The sequence below is a fragment of the Phalacrocorax carbo genome, chromosome 1 (genome assembly GCF_963921805.1).
Source record: "Phalacrocorax carbo chromosome 1, bPhaCar2.1, whole genome shotgun sequence".
In the NCBI taxonomy this organism is placed as follows: Eukaryota; Metazoa; Chordata; class Aves; order Suliformes; family Phalacrocoracidae; genus Phalacrocorax; species Phalacrocorax carbo.
The window spans coordinates 85,909,722-85,936,508 of NC_087513.1; the positions used below are offsets into that span (position 1 = coordinate 85,909,722).

At 46.6% G+C, this 26,787-nt stretch overlaps 3 protein-coding genes across 3 annotated transcripts; 2 read left to right on the forward strand and 1 right to left on the reverse strand.

Annotated features, from left to right (window-relative positions):
- The first annotated feature begins 244 nt into the window (after positions 1 to 244).
- RBP5 (retinol binding protein 5) lies at positions 245 to 2,035 on the forward strand. Its single transcript, XM_009514292.2, has 4 exons — positions 245 to 473; positions 731 to 909; positions 1,383 to 1,484; positions 1,885 to 2,035. Exons 1-4 carry the CDS (start codon positions 401 to 403, stop codon positions 1,936 to 1,938), a joined length of 408 nt encoding a protein of 135 aa, XP_009512587.1. The 5' UTR covers positions 245 to 400; the 3' UTR covers positions 1,939 to 2,035.
- A 4,643-nt stretch (positions 2,036 to 6,678) lies between these two features.
- C1R (complement C1r) lies at positions 6,679 to 14,260 on the forward strand. Its single transcript, XM_064464298.1, has 11 exons — positions 6,679 to 6,803; positions 7,619 to 7,847; positions 8,083 to 8,275; positions 8,452 to 8,595; positions 8,735 to 8,931; positions 9,419 to 9,566; positions 9,651 to 9,772; positions 10,257 to 10,335; positions 10,753 to 10,893; positions 12,677 to 12,751; positions 12,981 to 14,260. The coding sequence occupies exons 1-11, from the start codon at positions 6,796 to 6,798 to the stop codon at positions 13,781 to 13,783; spliced, it is 2,139 nt and encodes a 712-aa protein (XP_064320368.1). The 5' UTR covers positions 6,679 to 6,795; the 3' UTR covers positions 13,784 to 14,260.
- A 2,673-nt stretch (positions 14,261 to 16,933) lies between these two features.
- C1S (complement C1s) lies at positions 16,934 to 26,299 on the reverse strand. Its single transcript, XM_009505770.2, has 12 exons — positions 26,101 to 26,299; positions 25,568 to 25,632; positions 24,930 to 25,134; positions 23,485 to 23,662; positions 23,094 to 23,219; positions 22,234 to 22,433; positions 21,861 to 22,014; positions 21,511 to 21,626; positions 21,200 to 21,278; positions 20,808 to 20,945; positions 20,232 to 20,306; positions 16,934 to 18,164 (listed from the first exon to the last, which is right to left on the reverse strand). Exons 2-12 carry the CDS (start codon positions 25,570 to 25,572, stop codon positions 17,371 to 17,373), a joined length of 2,070 nt encoding a protein of 689 aa, XP_009504065.2. The 5' UTR covers positions 25,573 to 25,632; positions 26,101 to 26,299; the 3' UTR covers positions 16,934 to 17,370.
- Between the last annotated feature and the right edge of the window lie 488 nt (positions 26,300 to 26,787).

Below are 26,787 nucleotides of genomic sequence, written 5' to 3' on the forward strand. Positions count from 1 at the left end.
CGGAGGGAGCGTGGGCTGGGGCACTGCTCCGGGGAATCTCGCGGCCACCGGCATTACGGTGTGAGAAGAGGGGGGCGGGGGGGCCTTGCCGCTGGTTGGCAGCCAGGAGTTTAACGCAAGCAGCCCCCGAGGAGGGCGGAGGGCGAGGCGGTGACCTGCCGCTCTCACGTTCCCCCCCAGCCGAGGCGGGGATGCTGGAAGTCCCGGCCCTTTCCGGGCCCCCCGGCGCAGGGACTCTTACTGCAGCGAGGGGCCCGGGAGCCCGGCTGCCCCGCAGGCCGCGCAGCGCCGCGGGGGAGGCACCGGCCCGCCCGGCCAGTGAGCTCCATCCCAGCTCGCTGCCTCCCCCGCTCCTCGCCCTCTCCCCTCCTCGCCGTCGGCCCCGTCCGTCTGTTCCGGGATGCCTCCCAACCTCACCGGCTATTACCGCTTCGTCTCCCAGGAGAACATGGACAATTACCTGCGCGCTTTAGGTAACGCCACCCTCCTCATCCTGCTCTTTCCTCCTGCTTTGCTCGCTTCTGTCTCCAACAATGTCAGAAGTCGGGAAGGGGAGGAAGGGGTTTGGGAACCCTCTGGTCCTTCTGTCTGCGACCATCACTTTTGTGGGAGCGGGGAGGAGGTATCATGGCTGGGCTCCCTGGCTAAAGGACTGGAGGAGCCCTGCGAGGATGCTGCCAGAGGAAGGGCCCAGGTCGTCCACAGATCCCCTCTCCCTCTCATCCTCCAGATATCAATGTGGTCCTGCGGAAACTGGTTTGCCTCCTGAAGCCCGATAAAGAGATCATCCATACAGGAGATCACATGGTCATCCGCACGATCACCTCCCTGCGGGACTATGTGATGGATTTTGACCTGGGAGTGCAGTTTGAGGAAGACCTGGGACCCGTGGATGGACGCAAGTGCCAGGTGAGAAGCCCAAGTAGTGCAGTTTGCCAATGGACTGGGGTGTGCCATAAGTTCAGGGACTTGCTCAGCTTTTGATTCACAAGCCAGGTAAGAGCCCAGCCCAGAGCTGGCATGCCCCTGCAGGTCCAGGAATAAGCGGTTCTATGAGTAAATCACTCACAGCAAAGGGGTTGAGCACCAAAGAGCCAGAAGCGCAGTACTTTGGGACCCAGAGGGTATTATCCTCTGGAGCAAAGCCCTGAAAAGACAGAACATCAGCCTGCTTGGCAGTACTCTGTTGCACTCGGAAGCCAGGGGGTCATTCACCTCCCACAAAGAGCGTCAGTCCCAAGGAGCCACGAAAGAGACACTAAATCAGAGACTCCATTTGAAAATGTGTCTGAGAGGAACAGTCAGCATCATCGCTGGAAACCTGTATTGCCAGGAACTGCTTGTCTTGGGACCACGTCTTCCCCTCTCCTCCTTTTTTTCAGACAACTGTCTCCTGGGAGGGAGATCAGCTGGTGTGTGAGCAGCTAGGAGAGAAGAGGAACCGAGGCTGGAGGCACTGGCTGGAGGGAGACAAGCTGCATCTGGTGAGAAAGGGTCCAGCACAGCTTGCTAAATCCCAATTGCAGTGGGGACACACACACACACAGAGTGTGGGTACTGCAGTCTCTGAGCCAGCTGTGCAGCCTTCTTCCAGCTCCTCTCAGACTTCAGCCCAAGCTCCTGGGTGGCAGCCACCACTTCACACAAACTTCTACCTCCAGGGTTTAAAAGTTAATGCAGCTCAATGAAGGCAATGGCTCTTCCCTCCCCTGCAGCCTGACCCGCTGGGGCTTTGGGAGGGTCGGGAAGGGCATGCAGCAGCATATGGCCTGCACAACTCCAGCCAGCACCGGGAAGGCAGGCAGGGTTGCAGTGGTGGCATACGGGGAGGGAGAGAAGTAGGGGATCCAGCCTAAACTCCTCTTTCGGCCCCCCTTTCCCCAGCGCATGACTGCTGAAGACGAGGTCTGTATCCAGGTTTTCCAGAAAGTGAAGTGAGTGCTCCCCCAGACGGATGCCCAGATGGGATCCTCGCTCCAGAGTGCAAACTGCCTCGGATTGAAAAAGAAACAAGACCCGAGAGATCCGAACCCCCCTCCGTAGCAGCGTGTTTTCTTCTGCCTCACCTCTCGTCCAGCAGCGGCCGGGACGGGTGGGACGGGACGTGACCGGACCTCCCGCGGCCGGGGTTCATGGCGGGGCCAGGCCTGGAGGGAGGGGGAGGCGGGGAGAGGAGGCGGCCAGGGTGGGCCGGGGCGGGGAGGGCGATGGGCCGCCGGCTGCACGGAGGCTTCTTTCAGAATAAGAGCTGGTCAGGGAGGAGCGGGGTGGGGGCTGCCCCAGGCCCGGCCCGGACCCCCACAGCTCCCGCGCCCTTCCTGCGGCCCCCACCAACGCCGGAGCCCGCGCTGCCCCCGGCTCCCCCTGGGACGCAGGAGTTGATGCCCGAGTGGGCAAGGGGTGGCAGGGGCTGCCCTGTCTTCTGCAGCCACTGACACCAGCCCCTGGGGATGCCACATTTTTCTCAGGATCCAGGGATCCTCGAGCAGGATGGGGAGAAAACACAACTTGTTCTTCACAGTCAAGGATTTTTATTTAATGTTGTGAAATCCGAGGGCTGGGGCACGGGAACTAGCCCCATGTTCACTGCGGTCCTGAGAAGGTCTCAAGGGTGAGGAAGGCTCAGGCTCTCCTGATGTAAGAAACCATGGCCACCCCTTCTAGCCCCAGCACTCCTGGCATTCCTGGCAGCGTCTGCCCATGCCCATCATAGCTCCCCTGGCTTACAGTTCTTCTCGACTATCAGAGACCAAGGGACAGAACCAAAGGAGCTGAGGTCCCCTAAAAAGCCAGACCAGTGCCAAAGACGGATGTCCTTTAATGAAGACACCTGATGGGACATGCACGAGCACACGGGCAGTTATTTCTGAAGGACACTTGTTGTTGCCCCCCAACAAAAGGTCGAAGGGGAGGGTACACAGAAATGCGGTGTAGCTACTGACATCACAGAGAACCAAGAGGTAGGCAGGTTTTGAAAATGCAGGCCCTCTGCAAGCTAAGAAAATGTAATTTTTTCCTCCAGCAGCTCACCTATAAAGTAGTATTTTCCAAAGAGCTTTTCAGGGAACTGCAAAGATGAGTGCCATGAGAAAAGCATTACTTCAGAACTTGTGATAAGCAAGGGGTCAGGGAGCTGCAGCTGTACCTATAATATTGACCTCTGGCTCTTCAAGGTTGTCTCTGAAGACGTCCCAGGCTGCAGTGCCCTGTCAATATCCATAGTGCAAGAGTATCACTGGGTGGCACACAATCAAACCCAACGAGCAATCACAGCCATGCCATCCAGCATGTCATTTATCTGCTCTATGCAGACCTCCACAACCCATCATTCATCTATTAGAAGGAGCCTCTACATTATCTTTGTTGTATCACAAGGTTGCAAAAGGCAGAACTTTGACTGACAGTAGCTGAAGCTGGTTCAACTGTTGCCCTCTTTGTACTCCTCCATACAATGAGACACCTTCTGAGCTGCTTTTAATCCCCAACGCCAAGCTCACATCACCATGTCCAGGCTGATAATTTCCAGACTGAACAACCGTGATCAACAACTAATCAACTCATTTCAGGCCCTGCACCAAAAGCTGGTACCAACTTTCATTTTCTGAGCCTACATTCTGGTTTGATGGTAGACAGCTATTGCCTTCAGGTGGTTAGTCAGACTCTTCCACTGGCATGCCAGCCATCCACATAATTGTCACGTAAGCCTGTGAGGTGGTATGCTGAATGGATTGCTTCTGACTGTTTGCCAGATATCATAAATCAATGACAGCCTCTTGCCTTCAGAAAGCATCCAGTTGTGCCAGAACCATGGATACAAATCATACCCACTTGATGTGGTCCACACTCATAATAATCATAAGGGGTAGTATTCCATCCTATTCTAGGGTGGCAGTTAGTAATTACCAGCACTAACAATTCACTGTTTTTTCTTTTGTAATCACGCTATAGGTGCAATGCCTAAGTTGGGTGGTGACTTTGTACAACACTACTATATCGCTGAGACACAAGCCTGTGGGAGGTGAGGATGCTAGTGTAAGGCAGATGATAAGGTGTGATATTGGGAGGACACTGTCTTTGTTCTTTCCCCTTCCTGAGTGGCTAGTGCTGCAGAACTACATCCCTTCGGGGGTACTACACTTGGCTTTGGTCCTTGATTTAGAAGACACAGAAACAGACTACCAAGATGATGATGATGCTCACCATCTCATACCAGGGGGAAGACCCACTCTTAGAGTCCTGAGCTGCCTTTTGGTATAAGTCATCTTCTCCGTATCAGCCAGAGCTGCAGTAGTGGCATGATTTGTCTGAAAAAGTGGTAAGCCATTGGATAGCACAGGCCTGGTTCTGTGAAGCCCATGCCCTACAGCTAGTGGCAGAGTGTCCCCAAAAGGCTGCAATGGGTAGTCAAACTAAGGGTTGAAGGTAGAGTGCCGTGGGAAAGCAGCTCAGTGTTTGCAGATGAGCAGCTGTGTCCAGAGATGAGTACACTGTGGCCCTGGTGTACTGCAGCGTTGGTGGTGTAGCTGTAGGAAGCCCAAGAGGCATATTTCTCTGTCCTCCTTGCTTCAGGTTTGAGGAAAAAGTAGCCAACTCATCTTCTCCTTCTCAGTGGATGAGAGGGTCTGTACATTGGAGGATGATCTCATGGTTTCTGAGGCTGTAAAGCAGGCTTCTTTCCACTGGCCTCCTGCAACACACTGTATTCAAAGCAGGAGTATCCCTCCATGAGAGGATGTTGGCATCTTTGACCGTGCTGAAGATCTACAGTTTCCTTACTTCGCTCTGATATTGTCTGGATTTATTGTCTAGGCCTCTTATGACCTAGCTGAGACAAGCAGGCAGCAAACAGGTGCTAGTTTTGGCATTCTGTGATCCTACATGTATTCTGTGGTCCTACATGTATTCTGCCCTTAAGCAAAAAAGGCACAGATACCCTCCCGAGGGAAAAATTGTAGCAGATATTTCCTGGCTTCTACCCAACGTAAAGAGGATTGCACAGAGCATGTGCAGGGGAACGCCACCAGTGGGAGCACTGGAGCAGGACTAAGGGCATAGCAGTGCTGTCCAAATCTGGTGGTTTTATGGACATGCCAGGTATCTAAATACATGGGATGTGTCTTAGAGGTGGGATGCTCCAATTAGGCATCTCCCCAGCTAACCACCCTTGCTTTACCAGCTGAAGTACTCTCCTAATAGCCCAGATGTATTATTGGGGCCAGGGGAGGAAATGAAGACATGGGAGAGAAATGTGCCTTGAAAGAGCCACGGGGAACCCCCAGTAGCGCTCCCTGGATAGAAGATTCCTTGTCAAGAACACACTGAAATGATCAGCTTCCTTGCAAATGATACTTGAGCACCTCTGTCTACCTGTGCTTTGCCAGGGAACACTCTTCCCACCGGTGATCTTTTCCTAACAGATTTCTTGGAGAGTAGTTACCAGTGCTTGCCAGCTGCTTTCCAGATATGGTTTCTGAGTAAAAGCTTCCCTTCCAGTGGGACAATAAGCCAGCAGAACCTGCTCCGGCATGGCACAGCACCGCAGGGAGTCTGCCCAACTATGTTCATCATGCAGAGGAGGTATCTGGACATCAGGAAGTACTGAGGTAATGTCCCCTGCTTAATCTTAGTTCTGGTGTGTGGGGCCATATGGTGTTATTCAGAGGCACTAATTACATGTTTATGTGATCTTTTTCAGATAATAATTCAAAGACATTTGATGAACAGGTTTTCCAGTACACTTCCATAAATATCCCAAAGACGCTTTCTTCCTTCAACACTATTTTCATCTTCATTGAACATGTTTTTGTAGCTGTGAATTATTTCCTATGATTTCAATGCAAGAAACTTGCTAATTTTGCTGAAGCCACTGAGGGAAACCACTAAAAGGGTGTTTTACTTCCTACACCAAAGTCTGCAAGCCAGGAAATTTTAAACTTCATTAAGTTGGTGGCACACAATATAAGTCTGGAGGGCTATGTTGCTAAAAAGCCTGAATGAAGATAGGTTGCTATCTTTTCTCATTTTCCCATTAAATACTGAAGGCCTTATCTATCTACCTCGTTTCTCCTAAAACGTTTGCAGAACAAACAGCAAGAAGGGTCTTTGAAAAGGGACTCGTTCTCAGAATGCTTTTAATTCTACAGGTTTGTTCATTTTTCTTAATATCTATTTAACTCAGGTGTCTGAGGTTTCTTGCTTTCCCTGAAGAAGCTCCCAGTTCCCATCCCCAAAAAAACTCTGAAGTGCTCTTCAGCAAGCCAGAACAGAGAAGATTTTACTTTTTTGACGGTTTGGGGTTTTTTTAGTTTAAATTACTTGGTTAAGACTAAAATTTCTGGTCTGCTTCCTACACGAGAAAACTGCCCAGAAGGACTGGGGGACACTTTCTAGGAGGGCATCTTTGCGGGGGAACTAACTCGGAGCAGCTGCTGGATTGCAGATCAAACCCTAGGAAAGGTCGCTAGCAATGGTTTTCCTGTATTCTCATCTAGAAGAGACAGCTCGGCTCTGCCTCGCTAGGAAGCGACAGCCCCCCAAAAGCACTCCCCGGCGCCTGCGTTTGCATGGCCGGGGGACCGGCAGCTCGGCGGCAGCTCGGCAGCAGAGGGCAGCAGGCGGCGGGCTGCGGGAGCCTGGTGTGGTGCCAGGCTCTTTGCAGCTGGGCTCTCTCTTCCCTCCCTCCGCCTCTCTCCACCTACCTGACCGGCCCCCGGGGTTCCCGCTGAGCGCCGCTGCGGAGCTCCGGCCGGGGCAGCGGGCAGGACGGGCAGGGCTGCCCGCACGGCGGGCGAGCGCATGGACATGTGAGTGTTGGGGACAGCTGGGGAGCGGGGACGGACAGCCACAGCTTTACGGGGGCGGGGGTGCGTGAGGGAACGCGGGGTTAGACCCTTCCAGGAAGGAGAGGAGGTCCAAGGGAATAAGCTCAGGCTCGCTGCCCCTCCATTAAAGCTTTGCTAGCACGTAGGGTTGAGGAAGAAGGCTCTTCTTGGACGGTGTTTCCATGAGATCGGGGAAGCGAGCGTGGTTTGGAGGAACACTGATAGTCCTGTTCCCCAGAGGGGAAGAGGGGCGATCTGCAGAATGAGAAAAAAAAATGAGGGCCAACTCTTGGAGGAGAGGGATTGAGGCGTGACTGGGTAGAGGGCTGCCCAGGAAGCACTGCAGGATTGCTCCTCAGCAAAGTGAACTTGAGCTCTTCGGACCCTCACCAAATGAACTGGGCAGGGATCATAAACCAGCAAAAACCAGAAATGGCCCACTGGCCCAGAGCCAAAGGCAACCAAACTTCCCCTACTTTTAAGGGACCCAGCCCCATGACTGCTGGGAACAAGCAGACGTTGCTCAGGGAGTTCACCCGTGCTCCTTCAAACTGTTTCCTGGGTTAATGAATCTCTTTGTCTGGGTCATAATGCCTTGCTGGAACCTGGGTAGTGCTGGTATCTTCATTTCAGCTGTCTTCCTTGTTCCCGAGTGATCCAAGCCAGAAGTTGCACATGCAGCTAGGCCTCCTATGTTTGAATTCCATTAGGCAGTGCACAAGTCACTTGCGAAGTCTCCCCTGATTTTGGATGACATAATTTTGTGCAATATTGTCATTTACTTGCCATGTTCACAGGCACGTTCCATTTCTCCTGTGGGCCTTCGTCTTTATTGGAGTAATCAGTTCCAGTCCAGCCCCAAGAAAGCTTTTTGGGGAGATCACATCCCCCGGTTATCCCAAGCCATATCCCAACAATAACATCAGCATCTGGGATATCCACATCCCAAAAGGCTACGTAGTAAAGCTGACCTTCAGATATTTTGACCTGGAGCCATCTGAGTCCTGCTTCTATGACTATGTTAAGGTATGTGCATAGATACCTTGGCCAAGGGGTGGCTGGAGATGGCAATCTAGTGTGTGCCACATGTGATGGCTCTTCATTTACCAGGCCTCCTCTCATGCTTCCCAGAAAGGAAAGGGAAGGAGTTAGAGATAGAAATGGGTGGAGGAGGTACTGGCAACTCAGCGCTGGGTAATAGTGATGCATGGAACAGACTGAATCTCATAAGGCTACAGTGATTTCCCCTTAATGTTGACAGATCAAAGCAGACAAGAAGAACTTGGGCCGATACTGTGGCCAGCTTGGGTCAACCACAGGCAATCACCCAGGAAGAAAGGAGTTTGTATCTAAGGGGAACAGGATGCACCTGGCATTTCACTCTGATTTCTCCAATGAAGACAATGGCACAGTGATTCCCTACAGGGGCTTCCTGGCATATTACCAAGCCTTGGGTGAGTAGGCAATACCTTCAGCATATGGAATGAGCCTGTGTGCCTCCAACCAAATTTCCTCCTTCTCAGGCAAATAAAGAGAAGCTGTAAGGAAGGATATAGATCTCTGTACTTTCAGTGTACACCAGAGAGGTTTAACACTTTATTTTCCTTGTCCCTGCATCTTCTGTCTTCAGATCTTGATGAATGTGATCCTAACAACGCTGCTGAGGAAGATGAAAGGCCTCGGTGCCAGCACTTCTGCCACAACTATGTGGGTGGTTACTTCTGTTCTTGCCGGACTGGCTACCAGCTTCAGAGTGACCACCACTCCTGCAAAGGTAAATTGAAATTTTGAAAGAGCTGAGGGTTCCAGGGAAGGAGCCCATCAGCCAGGAAGGGTGGAAGAAGTGACTTAGGGAGCAGTTGACAGGGCTGCAGATGACACAGTTCCATAACTACCTTCTTCCTCTATACCAGCTGAGTGCAGCAGTGAGTTGTTCACAGAGGCATCTGGGTACATGAGCAGCCCTGAGTACCCCGAGCCCTATCCTGAAGACCTCCAGTGTAACTACAGCATCCGTCTGCAAAAGGGCCTGTCTATCATCCTCAAGTTCCTGGAACCCTTTGAGATTGATGACCACCAGCAAGTCCACTGTCCTTATGACCAGCTCAAGGTACTGGAGATTAGCAAACTCTACTTTCAGCCCTGCTACCAGACCTGGAAAGGAATTGCAGGGACACCACTATTGGGATGAGAAATATGGGATCAGTACAAGGAGAATGCCCCAGGATGAAGGACTTAGCACTTCCCTTGTCCCTCCCTCAATGCACTTAATTACCATTGTCCTGAGGTCAGAGGCTCTGAGTCACAGGCTTCTGTGAGTGGGGCCAAAAAAATTGTCCTTCTTCCAGTTTTGATTTCATCTCAAGATTTGAAGGGGTCGATAGCTCTGATTCCCATGACAAGGGAGAAGCAGAGCTTGTAGTAGGTCAGCCCTTTGTTCTGATCTGTCAGTGCAGATATCAGCAAAGATGGGTCAGACAACCAGCCCATTTCACTATCATAGGCACTGTGGCAAACCTGGTCTGGACTGAAATAGGGATACTGGTGCCGAGAGGTATGTGTGTTTCTGTCCCTGTGATACATGTTTTTGTCATCAGATCCAAGCACGAGGGAGGGAGATTGGTGAATTCTGTGGGAAGGAGTCACCTGGCAGCATTGAAACCAACAGCAATGAGGTGGACATACTCTTCTTCACAGATGAGTCAGGGTTCAGCCGTGGCTGGAAGATCCGCTATACCTCGGAGAGTAAGACATTTCTTCCCCAGAGGCTACTACAGCCTATCTACACAATTTGTGAATAACAACTTACGTTGTCCCATTCTCTAACAGAAATACGGTGTCCACAGCCTGTCCCACGGGATCAGTTTACCATCATCAGAGACCTGCAGCCTGTGTATCAATTTCAGGACTACTTTGTTGTCAGCTGCAAGACTGGGTATAACCTCATGGAGGTAAGATCCCTTCTCCACTCCCTTTGGCCATATTCTGGCTTCTCTTCAGTTTGTGTAAGTCTTTCACCTTTCAGTAAAACTTTGGAGATTTCACTCATGGCAACCTCTTGCAATTTCTGTTTCTTCCTTGCTTCTATAGGCTTTCTTCCAGTGGTTTCTCCTTTCCTAGCTCCATTCCTTATACAGTCACTGTTTCACAAAACCCTTGTAGAAGATGAGAGACAAAGATCCCAGGAAGCATTGGTAAACAAGAATATCTCTTTGGAAAGATGTGAAATCAGACTTGAAGCAGGTGTTACCTGACTCCCTTGCCATCCTATTGCCAGGATTGGGTAGCACCCCAGACTTGTCATGGCTTTATGCTTGCTGGCTGCTGCTATCTTGGCCTGCTATGAAGAATTTGCAGCCTGTGGCAAACACAGCATATAGGGAAGGCAGCAAAGGCTCCATACAACCAACAGAGATATTTTTCTCTCCCATGCAGGGCAACCGAAAGCTGCTGTCCTTCACGGCTGTCTGCCAGGCTGATGGGACATGGCATCAATCCATGCCCCGATGTGAAAGTGAGTGACCTGAGAACGGAGATTATGCTCCCTGCTGTGGCTTCCCCCCCCCCCAAGAACACAGGGAGTTCAGTCTCTGACTCAATTTGTCTGTGGCTATAGACTCATTTATATTCTTGTTAGAAGGACCTGCGGAGGTCCACTGTTGACTTTCATTATATTTTCTCACTTGCAAAAACTTAAGTGTTTTTCCTCCCTTACAAAAATACATAAAATATCGCTTAAAAAATGGCTATAATGTTGTAACATCTAAAAGCAAAAGATCCCAGTCTGGGATCCATTTTGGAAAAACCTCTCTTCCCACTGTACTAACTGATCCTTCACATCATGGCCTCAATCCAAGTCGAGCCTAAACGTACAGGCAGTAAGGCTGTCTTTGATTCATCTCTTGTTTTTTCTTTTTTTTCTTTTTTGTAGTTGTGAACTGTGGCAGCCCTACAGAGCTGACCAATGGGGCATTCAGCTATGTTAACAAACCTGCAAACAACAACTACCAGTCAGTGATCACATACCGATGCAATGAGCCATATTACCACATTGTCACCGGAACAGGCGGTGGTGAGTCCTAATCCCACACGGACATTGAAATCTGTGCATGAAAAGCCCTGTCAGATTTCCAGTTAGAATTGTCTCTGCTCCCCAGGCTTAGGGCTCACGCTTTCCTCCTGTGAAGGCTCTCTAGTCTTTTCTTGGCTCTGCAGCATAGCTCCTGAGGCTTGTTGTCTCAGCCTATTCCCACCCTCCTTCATTCCCAGAGTCCATCACATCCCTCCTCCATGCTCTCCTTAACTTTTGCAGAAAGTCTTATTCTCTTATCTGTAGCTGCCATTTATTCTTCTCTAGTGGATTTCATTCTTCCACTGAAATTTGAGGCATAGAGCCTGGGAATCACCAAAATTCTGAAACCTCACCACACCAGTCCAAGTTGCTACAGATGCAAATAAATAAACTCACACTCCACTCCACTGTAACACTGTTGGGAATATACCTCTCTGGAATATTGTTCAGCAGCGGAGACATCTGAGGGCTAAATGACATACATTCAGAAAAATCTATTTTTATGCAGCAGCTCAGAAAAATTAAGGCAACATTCAAAACCATTCACATGCCTTCTTTTTGCACCTGAGACATTAGATGACACAGGAGCTTTGGTTGAAAGAACAGTATAAGGAGTCCATGATTTCCTTGCCTTGGCTGCTCATTTAGCCTCCACAAAAAAATGCAGGTTTTTAATCTGAATCAGTTCCTGGATATGGTTGCCAGCATGGACACACAGTTATGCAGCATGCCTGAGGGAGGTGACACGCTAGCACTGGGGCCAGGAGCAAGCAGCTAAGAAGTTCTTTAAGTTGGTCCTAATGTTGAATTTGATTATTCTTGCATCTGAGTTTAACTCCTTCATAAGGAGTTAGAGCTCCATCTCATCAGAAGGAAAAGCAGGAGCAAGTAAATATCAGCACCAGCCAAATTCTGATGAGGAGTCATCGTGATTTAGTCATTTGTGAAAGATAACAGCAAACACTTTCTTGGAATCATTTACTACAGTGTAAGATAAATTGTATATAAATTATTTTCAGTTACTGGCACAAACTCTTTAAGAAAAGCAAAAATGTTAGAGATAGTAGAGTTTGTGTTGAGAGGTGACATGCGAGTTAGCTGACCTGCGATACAGCCTCAGAAATAGATACTGAGAATGTAAAGTAAATGACTCATCTTTTTCCTGTTTCTGGAACAAACCACCTTTTCCTACTCTTTGCAAACTACAGAGACCAGAAACTAAATCTATGTCTTTACTTCTTCCCTCCTTTATTTGGGCTAAATAAGGTCAAACAGTACTCTTGTAAGCACATGGACTAAGTTAAGACTTCACTCAGATGGCTCTTCAGGCTTTTCTTCTGCAGAAGCAGTGCCTGAGATTTACTGGTCCCCTGGAACTGAGGTGCTTCAAGATGTACATGCTATCCTGGATGGAGACATTCCAGACTATGCCACAGGCAGCTCTTCCTGGGAAAGGGTGCCTTTGGGATGGAAGGGCTGAGTGCAGCATGTGGGACATGTTGGAGAGAGGAACCCCTTGAAAATATTCTATTCTATTCTATTCTATTCTATTCTATTCTATTCTATTCTATTCTATTCTATTCTATTCTATTCTATTCTATTCTATTCTATTCTATTCTATTCTATTCTATTCTATTCTATTCTATTCTATTCTATTCTATTCTATTCTATTCTATTCTATTCTATTCTATTCTATTCTATTCTATTCTATTCTATTCTATTCTATTCTTCCCACCCCATGCCTACAGACCTGGGTCTCATCCACTTCCCTCTTATCCAACAGACACATTTACCTGCTCTCCTGAGGGAACCTGGGAGGATCGAGATGGCCAGGTGAGGATTCCTGCCTGCTTGCCAGGTCAGTAAAAAACTCTGATTTGTCTGGTGTTTACCAATTCATTCTTACATTCAGTACAAAACTGGGACAGCATGCAGGGAGGGGAGTGAGGATAATGGTATCAGTGAGGGAGGACAGAGAAATCTATCCAGGAAGGCAAAAATAAGGTGAAATGAAACAGTGATGGTGTAGGAAAGAGAGAGACAAGCCAGGACAACAAAGGGTGTTATGATCTTGCATTTTTCCACAGTGTGTGGGAAGCCGGTCCATCCTGTTACTGAAGTCCAGCGGATCTTGGGTGGCAAGTCAGCAAGGAGAGGCAGTTTCCCTTGGCAGGCTCTGACTGGCATCCATGGACGAGGAGGTGGTGCACTCCTGAGCGATCGCTGGATCCTGACCGCTGCCCACACCATCTTACCCAAAGGGGCAGGAGGGAACAATGTAAGCCTGGACCAGCTAGCAGAGGAGGCTAACGTCTTCCTTGGCCACACCAAGGTAGAAGAGCTCTACAAGATGGGTAACCACCCTGTACGTAGGATCTTTATCCATCCAGATTATAACCCTGTGGATGAGCACAACTTCAATGGGGACATAGCCCTGCTGGAGCTGAAACACCCAGTAACCCTGGGCCCTGCAGTACTGCCCATCTGCCTCCCAGATACTACCAACACCACGTTCTACATGGATGGGCACATGGGCTATGTGAGCGGCTTTGGTGTGGAGAAAAACTTTATTTCAAATAATTTGAAGTATGTGAGCCTACCAGCAGTTGCTCGAGATAAGTGTCAGAATTGGCTGGACGGGAAGAAGAGAGATGTACCTATGGTTTTCTCTGAGAACATGTTCTGTGCTGGCTTCCTCACAGTCAAACAGGATACCTGCCAGGGGGATAGTGGGAGTGTCTTCACAGTGTTAGACACAGGAAGTGGTCGCTGGGTGGCTACCGGTATTGTTTCTTGGGGTATCGGCTGTGCCGAAGGTTATGGCTTCTACACCAAGATCCTCAACTATTTGGACTGGATCAAAGGGATAGTGAGGGAGGATAAGCTCTAAATGTTGCTGTCCTACTAGGTGAAGAATCACTGATAGCATATAAATTTCCAGACACAGCAAATCATATCTAAAGCTTTTGATGATGTCCCAAAGGCTCTTCAAACACACAGACCTTGTAACCTTCATCATGAGCACTTCTGAAAGCCCCCATACTGTTTGATGAATTATTGGTAGTACCATCATAACTTACTAAAGCTGGTGTACCATTGGCAGCTTGTGGGATGCTTTTGTGGGCTTTTCCAGATCTTATTACTGGGTGAAGCCTTAACAGTATCAGGAAATCTCATGACAGCAAACGTGTTATTGTTTGAAGTGCTGCTGATATCACCAGACTACTGCAGTCTACTTTTGTGTGGGAAGGTTGCAAGGCAGCAGACTTTCTTGAAGGATGTGGTACTTTGTTCTGAGTATAGCATGCATATGCCCATTGGCATCAGTGAGATTCTATTAATATTAAAATAATTGCCGGAGAAACCAGGTGTGTTATGTTCTTCTGTCTTTGTTTTTAACAACTGCTAAATATTCCCTATCACTGAAAGCAACTTATGGGCTTTATATAGGGATTGCTTTACCTACCACTAAAGTGTTTCCAGTTCTGCAACGGTATGTGGCAGCCGTTCACCTGTCACAAAACTACCATTTTTTTACCCAGTCTGAAACTCTGGATGGCTTCAAGAGAGGCAAAAATAAGTTGTCTGTGTGACGCCACATTCAAAGAACAGGGAAGACAACAACCAATCTTGTGGAGAAAAAAGCTCAGGAACCTTCACCGATCAGAATTTGAGGATGGATTTTTTTTAATACTATATGAAATAAAGCTTTGACTGCAGGACAGCAGCTCTAAAATGGTGCTGACTCAGAGAAAAGATAACCCCTCTTGAGTTGGTATTCTCTGGAGTTGTCTCTTGACTAGTTTTGCTACTGCAGAACAACCTAGCTTTTTCTTGTGAGTCACTGAGGGAACTGAAGTCTGCAAGAGCTTGACAGGGGAACTCTGGAGGTAAGGTCATAGTTGCCTTCTTGCACTGTTTTCTGTGAGATCCAGCTCCAGATCTTCTCAGGTGTCAGTATCTCTCATTTGCTTTTGAGATAATATACCCTGGGGAGTGATCTATTTTTCCCATTTGTATAGGCAAGAAAGGAGTATGAGAGGCAACAAAAGCACAGAAAAAGCCAAGATCTTGAGTTGTGCTGGAGCAATGGATAAACCCTAGTCTGCAGGAGGGAAGGGAGAATGAGGCATATGCAACTGGGAGGTATTCCAGGTGAAGAACAAGGAATTTCTGGGATGCTTAGTGAGTACAGGTGACAAGAACAACAAAATACCCAACTCTTCAGTCCTTGTAAAAATTGGGAAAAATTACTGAGAAGCCATCTTAAAGAATCTCCTGCTTTGCAGGAGACTAGGAGACTTTGGGAAGCTGAGGCACTGAGAATAGATGATTTGCCCAAAACCCCTATAGGGATCTGTGACCCTCCTATGAATAGCAATCCTAGCTAAGTAACTATCTTTCCTGTCTCCTATTCCTGGACAGTTCAGTCACACTTCTGTTTTCTTCTCTGCTGTCCTGAATTGATTTCAGCAGTTTGTCTTCCTGTCCTTTTCCAGAAAGATTGGAGTTGATCAGTGAGCTAGTGAGTAATCATGCAACACTGCTTGTCTGAGTGGCTTTGTGGTCATAGAAGCTAAGGAAATGCCTTACCTTAGTCTGAAGGTCACTTTCAGAACCTAAAATTGATTAATTTTCCCCAAATTGTGCTTTCTTGAGCTAGTTCTGCTGCTGAAGTATCTATCACGTACCAAAACAGAAGGTTCCTAATAGCCAGACATAGCACTCTGTAAGATTTCCAGTGGTTTTGCTCAGATTACCCCAGATGTTTGGGCGTGTCTGTATGATTTATGAAATTCTAATACATTGTTACAGTGGCACAACTGCATCATTATTGTTTCTTTGCCAGTGAATAGTCACCTCTTTGCACAAGAGGAACATGAGCTAAGATTGCAGCCTGGACTAGTTACCAGGGATGGCCACTTCCCTTTTGCACTCCAAAAGGTGAAATCTGAGATGAGTTCACATACTTAGCAACAAGAAGGAATGGCTATAAAACTACCTACTAGATTAAAGTTGGCACACAGATATAAAAGTAAGAAGCATTCAACATCCTGTGGGTCACAGTAAGATCCTTGGTTACTAGATCAACAATAAAATCACCTTTTGCTTGTTACACAAAATTGAAGGTGCTTGAGCTGAATCCAGGAATCTATATGAAACCTCCCAAAGGCTGCACACATCTTCCTCACCATTTACTAGAATCTCAGAAAAACTTAGGCTGGAAGAGGAGGTCTCTAGTCCAATCCTGTGCTGACAGCAGGACTAACTTTGGAGCTTCAGGGCCTTGCCTGGGCAAGTTATGAAGATGTCCGGGGCAGAATTCCCCAGTCTTTTATGGCACTTGTTCCAGTGCTGACCCACACCCTGAGAAAAAGCCCAACTGGAAATTCCCATATTGCGATTTATGTCTATTGTCTCTTGTCCTGCCACTGTTCACCTTTCTGATGAGTTTTGCCCTGTGTACTCTCTAGCCCTCCTTTAGGTGTCTGAATACAGCAGTTATAACCCCCTCTTAGCTTCCTCCTTTTCAAGCTGAACAAATCCAGCTTCCTCCTTCTTTCATCATATGCCATCTGCACCAGTTCCCTGACTACTTCAGTGGAAGGATATCTGTGAGCAGTTCTGGAGCAGAAGACACCCCTAATACACATCAGGTAAACTTCTCCCACAACACTACCTTCCCTAAATCAAGCAAGATTTATTTCTTATCTAGCACAATAAAGTTTGAAAATAAAGACCTGAGGACAGGTGAATGAAAGGATTTTGAAGATATCTCTTCTGCTCAGCTTGATTCAGAAGTCTGAAGTCCTCATTGCTGCTAGTGGTTGGCCAATGAGATCCAACCACCTCAGAAGAACTTCATAAAGACTATTAGGTAGAGAGGTGAGGTAGCACAAGTTGCAGCTTGACAAAAGCTGACAGTATAGTGGGTCAAAATGTGACTAGACACTTAATTTAGGGAGAATCAAGGAGAACTAAGTCTAGACTGAGAAGAAGAAAGACAATACACACACACATTGTGCACATTGCACAAAAAAACATTTTGGACATTCTTTAATGCTGTTAGATATTATGAACATACAGGAAATTGATAAATCAGAAACCAGGCTCTGAACCTATGCTAGGAACCAACAGTTATTCTCTCTTGTCTTCATTGAAATCTCCCTGTCAGGTCAGGCACAGCTAGGTCATCTCCAATGGGGAAAAAATGGGATATCAAAAAATATGAGGAAGCAGAAGAAGCCTTTTTACGCAGAATAGCATTTTCTCTTATACTTCTACGAGTGGAAGAAAGAGACTTTCCTTTCCCAGACATAATGACAGTGGGAGGAAGACATACATATTCCTGACTCTCCACTCAGCACAGACACAATGAGTAGGCCCGTTACATACACAGAGTGAACAGGATCACAGCCAGCCTGAACATGTAACCATCCCATTCAGAAAGGGTGACTGTGCTGAAAAGAGAAAGATCTAATCCTGCCAAACTTCTGCATCCTCATGCTTGCTCATGGTCTCTGTAATCCAGTCCAAATAACGCACTACCTTTGTGTAAAGACCAAAGGTACCACATTTTGGTCCCCAGGAGATCAGCCCAGCCACATAGTACCGTCTCTCATCAAGAGGGTCTTGGATGGCATAGGCTCCACCACTATCCCCCTTACAGCTGTCCTTGTCACCACCAGCACAGATCATATTGTCAGTGAATCTGTAAGCACTGGAATCAGCAGAGCCCTCTGGTTTTACAGATCGGCACTTATCCATGTCTACCACGGGAATCTGTGCCTTCCAAAGATAAATAGGCAGTCTTCCTCTCTCTCTCTGGCCCCAGCCAGCAATGTAGCCGAGAGTCCCTTCTTGCAGCTCATACTCAGGTGATTTACCAGGAAGACAGAGTGGTGAAATATTTGGGCCCATCTTCACAGGATCCCTCAGCTTCAGTAGTGCGATATCGTTATCAAAATCAGTCCTGCTTTCTATGGGCTGCTGCTTCCAATCAGGATGGATGAATGAAGCCTCTGGGATCAGTCGCTTGGCCTCCCGGTTCAGAGATTCTATACCAACATTGATCGTCCCAACAAACATGCTGGGCTTGTCGTACCCCTCCAGCACATGAGCTGCAGTCATTACCCATCTGTCAGAGATGAGTACTCCACCTCCTCTTGGATAATCAAAATACACCTGCCAGGGAAAGTTGCCCTTTTCTGCACGGGTGCCTCCAAAAATCTTTGCTTTCTCTTGGATGGGATTACTAGGCACCCCACAGACTGGAAAGGAAAACAAAAAAGAGGAAACAGATGGGAGAATTAGCAGTTACAAATACGGGGTTCTTTAGTACTGCTAAAAAGCCCATAGTCCCCTCCTTCCTGTGTCCCCTAAATCATTCTTGATTCTGAGTAACCGATGTTTATATTCTATGTCATAGAATTTTCAACTAGTATTTAAATTCAAGCTTGAATTTTCAAGCGAAGCTCCTATCAACATTCAATTTAGGCTGAAAATACTCATCCTCAAATTCTTGTTCTGGAAAGCAGTTGTCACCCCACCAGTGTTGAGTATGTCAAAGCTCACAATTTAATTGCATTCTAGTTAGCATTTTTCCTTTGCTGAATTATGTCCTGTAGGCAAAGGGATTGTCTTTGAAAAAATACTTGCTTAAGTTCTGAGAAATATGACATTGCTCTTTAAAAATATATCTTTTTGTGAACTCCAGATAGTCTCAGGTTAAGTGTTCAGGTTTGTCAGTGAATTTTTACCATTTTTCCTCACCATTCTTTTAGTATGTAAAATCTTAAGCAGTGGATTAATGGAGATCTTATCTGCAGGACTTATGGGTGCAGAGATACTCCATGCTCTTTGAGTAAAATGTTCTGTAAGGTTTTGCAGAATATGAGCACTAAGGGCATAAATAAGGATGGTCATTCTGACATAGCTTATCACATTGCCTTATTTACATTGAACCTTTAGACATATAGTCAGAGATTAAGGAACTATAGCCAGTAGGTAGCTTCCAATTTAAATGAAGCAGAGTTTGTTAAAGAATGTCATGTAATCATAAAAATATTCAGGTTGAAAGGAACTTCTCGATGTCTCTAGTTCAACCTGTAGAACCCTAACTGCCCTTCCCCCGCCCTCCTAACGGCAAAGCCAGGTTGTTCAGGGGCTTTGACAGGTGACTTCTGATCATCTCCAAGTGTGGTGATTAGCCAGCCTCTCTGGACAACAGTTCCAGTGCTCTGGGGGAGCATTTTTCCTTAAATACAGTCAGAATTTCCTTTGTTGCAACTTGTGCCTGTCATTGTCTTTTATTGCTGTGTCTCACTGAGAAGACCCTGGCTTCCTACTCTTTGTAATCTGCTCCTGGCTAGTAAATTCCCTGAGCTTTATCTTAGAATTTGCCTTTTGCACTGTGCACTTGTACAGTCCAAGTCACTGGCTGAGCTGGCCCTAAAGAGGGTTGAATCTTCTTCAGCTGGATCTTGTACTTTTCCAATGAGGATTTGGGTGTTTGGAGTAGTGAACAGGCATCTACAACTAGCCCTAGGCATGCTGCCTCCTCTGAGAGCGTAAGCTGAACAGCATGCAGAATACATAGGATTTAAAATTCTCCCTGACCGCTGCAAGTTAAGACCCAGCCATAACTATCAGCAGACAGGAGTACGGGTAGTGCCCATGCACTCCCCTCGTCATTATCTCCCAAGTACACAAAGGGAGGAGGAGAAGGTCCTTGACAGGGATCTTGCTTGAGCTTTCAGACACAGTAAATGTAGCTGAATACTGAAGGACACATTAAAACTTAAGGGTTTAGGCTATGACTTCCAGTGAGAGTAGCAAAAGACCTATAGTGCTACATCTGTAGTGCCCAGTAGACAGCTGGGCACTGCCGCCAGGAGAGGTTTGAAGAGAAGCTACAGGTCTCAGTGTAGGTTGGGAGGGAACAAAGACAGAAAGGTCCAGCATTGTTGGACATCTCTTTTGACCTGTCAGTCTTTTTGTTACCTGCAATGCAGTCAGAGATCTAAAGCACTGAACAACTTGAAAATGTGCACATTTGAAGGTGATGAAACTGGTGGAGAAACACACACTGATACTTGAAGAGGTCCTGTTATACCAGATGTCCTATTATGTTGCCCACTTTTGTTTCCAGTTTCTTTCTGCTGCCTCATCTGACCTTTCATTGGTACCCACAGCTTTCAAAAATACCCTGTCCAATGTGATTCAAACAACATTGAAAGGATCAACTCTACCTTCAGGCTTAACAATTTAAAAACTGAGAAATGGAACAAGCAGTGGTCTTCATATGCCACATGTACCTACACAATTTTTGGTAGTACCTGGGACACATTTTGGTAGCTTTGTTCCCATCTCTTCGTTGACCCATTCTCCACTGGCTGAGCACTGATACACCGCTTGGAAAACACAAGAAAAAAAAGTGCCATAGGATACAATCAAGATGAAGAGAGGGTAAGTAGCATTACTGTATAAGATGATGTATTAACCTTCTCATTTCCAAAGTAAGCACAGCTTGGTAAGCATTGCTGAGATCTCCCTAGAAGTACCCCACCAGGGTGCTTCTGCTCCTATTTTGGAGGGACCTCATCTAATAGATTTCTTGAGTCCTTTACTTCTCCACCAGAAATGTGTGTGAGCTGTGACAAAAATCTCCATGGTTCACACACCAGGCAAATGGAGAGAGGACTTGCTAATGTATTTGAGGCCAAGTACAGACATTATTAGGGTGCATTAAACACAAAGGCAACACACAGCTACTGCCTGCAACCCCACACCAATAAGAATTTTTTCCCATTCTTGAGCTGATGGGATATAATACCAGCCCCATGATGATGCCAGTACTGTTTCTTAGGCCTTTGATCAAAGAAATATATTTGTGTAGCAGAGGTAATGCTTACCATCCCTTTTGTTTTCTAGGGTATAGTAAGGTGCATCACACTGATACCGGAAAGCAGCTTTGTACAGAGGCTCATGAAGTTCAGAGACATATACGGCCTGGGCATTGTCAATAGGAATGGGATCACCACAGTTCACAGCTGTAGAGAATAAACAAAACCGATCAAATATAATCAAAGGGGCATCCTCACCTAACAATATGATTATTCTGTATAATGGGGAGCCATTCAGCTCCTCTGGTCCCTGTACAGTCATCAGTGCTCACCTCCTCTATCCCTTCAGCATGCTCACAACCCAGTCCTTCAGCATTCTCCTAATCTAGGGATATAGTGGATCTAGAGCCTAAAGACTCCATTCCAGTCTGCTTCCTACAATACACAGACGGGTCACTTACGAGCACAGCTGAAATGGGAGTTGCTCCATTCACCGTTGTCCTGACAGCTGGAGTGAAAAGTCATGATGCTGTCTCGTTGCTACGGAAAAGAACACATGATCCATGTAAGTCACTGGCCATAAAATATATCTGACACAGGCACTCCAGTGGAGGGTCCTCAAAATGCTGCTGTGGCTGGAAGAAGTTTCCACTTACTGCAGCTGTGGTGACAACTTTGAATCCCCAAAGGTGATCAGGACATGTGATGGGAAATAACATCATGAAGCTGCTGAGAGGGCCAGAAGGGATATATGGTTTTTTATGTAACTTACCCTCACAATTTCGTAGCCTTCCACACAGGTCACCTTCACATTGTCCTTGAAGATATACCTATCCTTCTTTGGGTCAAGAACAGAGTTGGGGATGACACTCGGAGGACAGGTTATAGCTTTGAAAAGATAGGTGGAAATCTGTGATTAACTGGTTCAAGATTTACTCTGCATCTAGCTCCCAACTTCCTTCTCCCCAGTGATTATTCTCCCTAGTAAACAGGCATCATCTGTTTACTCAATAGCAGCAGCTGTGAACATGTTAATATGCTGTTCTGCCATAATTCTGACCTGGGACAAATTCTCTCCCTAACTTAGCAGCAGAGGGAACACTTTTCCAAGCATTTACTCACGATCCCCATAGTAGCGTATTTTCCAGCCTTTGTGCTGTACTGCATGGTCTGTCTGGAAGATTATGTCAAGAATGTTGTTCCTAGTTTTGATTTCAGGAGGACCTGGGAATTTGCTGCCACAGTAGGGACCAAAATGCTGCTTTCCAGAGACAAGCTGGGAAAATCACAAACAAGAAGAAATGAGAAACACCAAACACATTCAGAGAGATATTCAAATATATATTCAGTATATACATCTCCAAATGTATTCCCCAGAAGTTCAAAAGGCAACATAGCTGACAATAAAGTTAAGCAGTCAGAGGGTCTTCTGAATATGAGGATTTTGAGGGGAGATTCAGACCATCCTGACTCCCTCCCTAAGCCCCACACCTACTGTTAAGCTGTCGTGGCAACTTCCTTTTGAGTCAGCTGGTTCCACATCGAAGTCGCCACTGCGTATGGTCAATGCCACAAAGTAGCCTCGCCTCAGAGCCACTCGGTACTCACACCGTGAGTTCTCTGAGTAGTGGTTGGGATAGTTGGGGCTGGTAATCTCCCCTGATGGTTCAGTGAAGACATTTCCACTGCAGTTCACTAGGATTAAGGAAGGAACACCGGTAGGATTCAGAAAGCAAATGGTCCATGTATGAAGCTGACAAGCTTTCCCTCTTCCACTATATCTCCAGTCTCCCCAGTCACTTGCATTAACCATGTCACAGCATTACATCTTTCCAAGAAACTGAAACCAGGGCCATTCTCTACCCAAATAACCAGGGACTTCAACTTCTAGTGGCCTTTCTTTTTACCTTCCACCTGCAGTTTAGGCCCCCTTCCCTCATGCTCAAATCCTCCTATTATACTCCTTTCAACATGCACCATTTGTGACTTTGCAATTTTTTGATTCAAGCCAAGCAGCCCCTTGGCCATTTTTGTGTCTTTATTGAACTTCCCTGCTTTGTCAGAGATTAAAAGATTCACAGATAGCAGTATGCTAAGAAGGGTCTCCATCACAGTCTTTAAAGAATGTAATTTAGTAGTTTCATCATTCTCTTGACACAAAAAAAGAAGAATGTTAAGAACATGTTAATAGAAATTCCCAAAATCATGGTCTACTGCCAGTTCAGATTTGCACTGGGATGGTTTTTTCCCCAAAATATACCTGTCACACCTGGTAGAGAAGGTCTTCCATGTACAATATCTCACTTGGCCTAAATTAACTCTTGCTGTTGACCATAGCTCATGTAGATCTCTTACCTCCACATGTTCTTTTATCCTCATAGAGGAAATAATCTGGTGGACAGGTACAGAAGTAACCTCCAATATAATTATTACAGTAATGACTGCAAGGTTCCTCCACAAAATCCGTGCACTCATCCAAGTCTGCAAGAGTGAAAAGATGAATCAGCCAAGATTAGGAGAGGGCCCTAAGGGCAGAAGGAAGATGAGAAAGTGAAGCAAACACTGGTGGACAACAAGGAAAAGGTATCTCTAAGACAGCATTTTTAGTGGCCATATTGGAAAGCAGCCCTGTCTGCTGGGGTCTCTTTAAAATAAGGTGTTCTTGTAAGGAAAAACCTTCTGTCAGCTTTCCTCCCCTGCTAGCCTGGACACTACAGAGATTCAGAGGAGGCTGTTTTAACCTTACCTACTGCAACATAGTAGGCCGCAAAACCAGTGAAATGCTCTTCATTGGAAAAGTCTGATTGGAAGTTCATAGTGAGGGTGTTATAAGGGACATGAAATTCCTCCACAATTGACGAGCCAGGGGCTTGAGGTTTCTTCCGTCCACAAAGCACACCTTCAACATGACCACCAGCCAGGATCTGCAGAAGAATGCAGAATGGTCTCATCTCATTACTGTAATATGTGTAATTACCAACTCTTGAGCCTTTCAGCTTATAGGTGGCTAACCAAAGGCTCCTAAATTGCAGGCATTTATCACAACATTCAGGTAGATCTCCAAAGGCACAGCTATGTCACATAGCTAGCAGGAGGGACCAAGGCTGCTGTGTCATTCACCGAGCTGGCCAAGGGCGGAAGACAGCCAGACAAGGTACAGCTGAAGACAGACCCTAGAAAACCAGTTTCATGCCGTTTGTAAGACGCTTGAGGAGTGTTCCCTCCTACTGACTTCCCAGCTGTGAAATACCTGTCTTATTTTCTCAGATACAAATTAATCCAGAAAGTTCTCTGTTAACATCATTTCCTCAGACCCACTTGTACAAAAAATCAACACTGTGGTTCAAAATGCCAAAACCAATCACCAATGGTCTGCAGAGCAGTCTAACAGGTTCATTGGCTTGTTGCAAAAGGACACATGTTTTTACAGCTCCCAGCAGAGCACATCCCTCCTACTGTCCCACATTGGTTTTTTTCCAAGGTCTCCTTCTGGTGCTGCATCTGATCTTATTGCCCCTTTTCACACATAACTTTGCCAGATAGGATGGTCTTGTTTCTCTCTGTTTGTGTGGAAATGTTTGATCTTTTGTGCCTTGTGGGACAACAAGGAGCAGAGCTAGTGGGTCTCTAAGTTTTAAGAAATCTGTGGTGCATTGATCATAGAAAACTGTGGTGCAATGGACCCCAGCACTTTATCTGAGTGCCCACTATCCACACAAAGATCTCTTGATTGTTTTTAACCTCCATCATTTCCAACCAATTTCTGATTGCATTAAATCATCTATGTCCAGTCATGGATTAATTCTGAATCATTTCAGGGACAGAAAAGCAATGCCCTGAGAAAATGGTCCTTTTATACCTATGGTGCACTGGCTAAGAATATGCCTTGCAACAGGGAGGTGTCACTGATGGCTAAGAAGGCTTTTCCTATAATTTTAGGAGAAACGTGGGAATGGGGGGGCATTCATGGAACAATCAGTTGGCAGGCAATGCTTATGTGGTTATGAGGCAAACTCAAATCAACTCAGTGACTGCTAGTGCCAATACATACAGTCATTTGGCCTTCTTGGAGCTCAGAACAGGAAAGATGTGACTATCTCCTCTTCCAGCCCTGATCTTTGTACACAGCTTTGCTGCTCTGTGCTCTACTCACTTTCTTGCCTTTTTCTCTCTTGAGGATGGGGACAGTACCTTCACAAAGTCATATTCGCAGTTCTGTGATGGTTCAAGATCCATATGTGTGAAATAAAGGCGAATGCCATATCCTGAAGGGACCTGGATTTCCCAAGATTTCTGCACATCGTTGGGATACACCTGGGGATAATTGGGTGATAAGATCTCACCATACATGGAGGCTGCATCAGCCCAGACAGGGAGACAGAAGAAGATAAGGTACCTATGGAAAGAGTAAGGAAGATGACATTGCAGTAGTCTTCTCTGTGCAGATATGCAGATATACAGTCCCCAGAGAAAAAGCTAGTCTTTGGCTGTACATAGCATGCAGCATACCTCCTGGCTTTGGAGTTTTAATGATCAACACTGTGGCTGTGTGGGTCTTGTCTTTCTCCTTTTGATTTTCACACAGAAGGAGTATGACCTCAGTCATGTTATATGCTCCTTTCCAGCTCTGTAAGAGCTGGTAATGCTGCAGGAGTTGAACACAAGGGACTTAAGTGCTATTCCCTACTTCACTGCCTTATTCTGGAGGCTACCTGGGCTATAAACACATTCGGATTTGTGAATCTGTACAGTACTACAGGAAAAACACCTAATTTATAAAATGAAATTATTATTAAATCTGAGTTCCCCTTGGAGATTCAATAACTCACCACATCTGGAAAAAGCAGATCTTCCTTTCTGAAAACTTTCAGGACTTGGACTTTGGAGTTATGGTCTGGGACAAAAAACAATGTGATTGATTAATGTTGCCTGTGCTTCCGCATGTCTGCTAGGCAGGTCAAAGACCCTAAAACCCCAGCTTGTGGAGAATACGTCAACTTTTTGCCTCAAAATCAAGTTAATATCTGTGTTCCTTCCTGCATACAGCAACCCCAAGCATCAAGAAGGGATGTTAGGCTCTGTACTGACAAAATGGAGAGATTCTCTCTATCTTGGTGCTCACTGATACTCACGTCCTCCCCTTATGACCATCAGCATCTCCAAACACCATGTTGGTATACAGCAAATTAAGAGAGAAAGCACCTCCCCCCACCCCAGGGTACCAAACCCATTCTTCCCAGCACCCCAAAAATTATGCTAAGACCCTGGGAGTGGGGAGCAACTTGTCCTGACTCTTCTAGCCATCAGACAGTGACACTCAGGAATATTTTCCTTTCCTATTGCTAATGCTTGCAATATTTACCTTCTCTCCCTAGTTCGTGTCTGGTTTTCTTCTCTCTTCCCTTCTCTTTTCTCTCTTTTTCTTTTTTCTTCCTGTTCACACCCTCCTCCAAACGTACCCAAGGCTGGGGGCTGGGGAAGAGTCCTCTAACTCGCAATATCGCAGCACCCTCTACCTGTGGGATGCGGCTTCCCAGCCTCCCCACTGGGGTGAGATGCTCGGCTTGCCGGCTGTCGGCAGGAAGGGGAATTTCCAGAACAAGTTGCACAATCCTGTTGGCTCTGGCTGCGCGGGAAAGCACACAGATTCTGGTCTCTATTAGGCATTTTCGGGAAATCAGATGACTTTCGGGAAAAGGGAACAGAGTTTTCGGCTGCCTCCCCTCTCCCCCTCTCTTTTAAAAGTTAGGAACAAAATCCAAAGGGTGGAGAAAAGGGAGAGTCCACGTGAGAACTGGTCCATTTCTTTTGCATGGAAAAAAAAATGTTTGACCATCCTGTCCAAAGACCACTTTGCCAGACTCCAGTCTGTTACTGCAACCTGGTGGCCACAGGGCTGCTGCCACTGCTCCTCATCTGATGCTTCAGAGACCCTTTTTTTAGGGGAAAAAAAGGAAAAGATAGTGGCGTATTCAATATTGTGTTTCTCTGAGGCTACCAGCAGGAGTGCATTATTTTGCTGGTTTTTGTTATGGGAACAGTCCTGTAA

What these genes read in the sequence shown, in the direction of transcription:
- RBP5 (XM_009514292.2), top strand. Translation starts at nt 401, where the DNA reads ATGCCTCCCAACCTCACCGGCTATTACCGCTTCGTCTCCCAGGAGAAC. An exon ending in CAATTACCTGCGCGCTTTAG is followed by an intron (nt 474 to 730) that starts GTAACGCCACCC and finishes CTCATCCTCCAG; the next exon opens with ATATCAATGTGGTCCTGCGG. An exon ending in AGGGAGACAAGCTGCATCTG is followed by an intron (nt 1,485 to 1,884) that starts GTGAGAAAGGGT and finishes CCCTTTCCCCAG; the next exon opens with CGCATGACTGCTGAAGACGA.
- C1S (XM_009505770.2), bottom strand. An exon ending in CCTAGAAAACAAAAGGGATG is followed by an intron (nt 20,307 to 20,807) that starts GTAAGCATTACC and finishes GTGTTTTCCAAG; the next exon opens with CGGTGTATCAGTGCTCAGCC. An exon ending in GCTACCAAAATGTGTCCCAG is followed by an intron (nt 18,165 to 20,231) that starts GTACTACCAAAA and finishes TTTCCTTTCCAG; the next exon opens with TCTGTGGGGTGCCTAGTAAT.
- C1R (XM_064464298.1), top strand. An exon ending in CTGGGTATAACCTCATGGAG is followed by an intron (nt 9,773 to 10,256) that starts GTAAGATCCCTT and finishes TCTCCCATGCAG; the next exon opens with GGCAACCGAAAGCTGCTGTC. An exon ending in ATCCATGCCCCGATGTGAAA is followed by an intron (nt 10,336 to 10,752) that starts GTGAGTGACCTG and finishes TCTTTTTTGTAG; the next exon opens with TTGTGAACTGTGGCAGCCCT.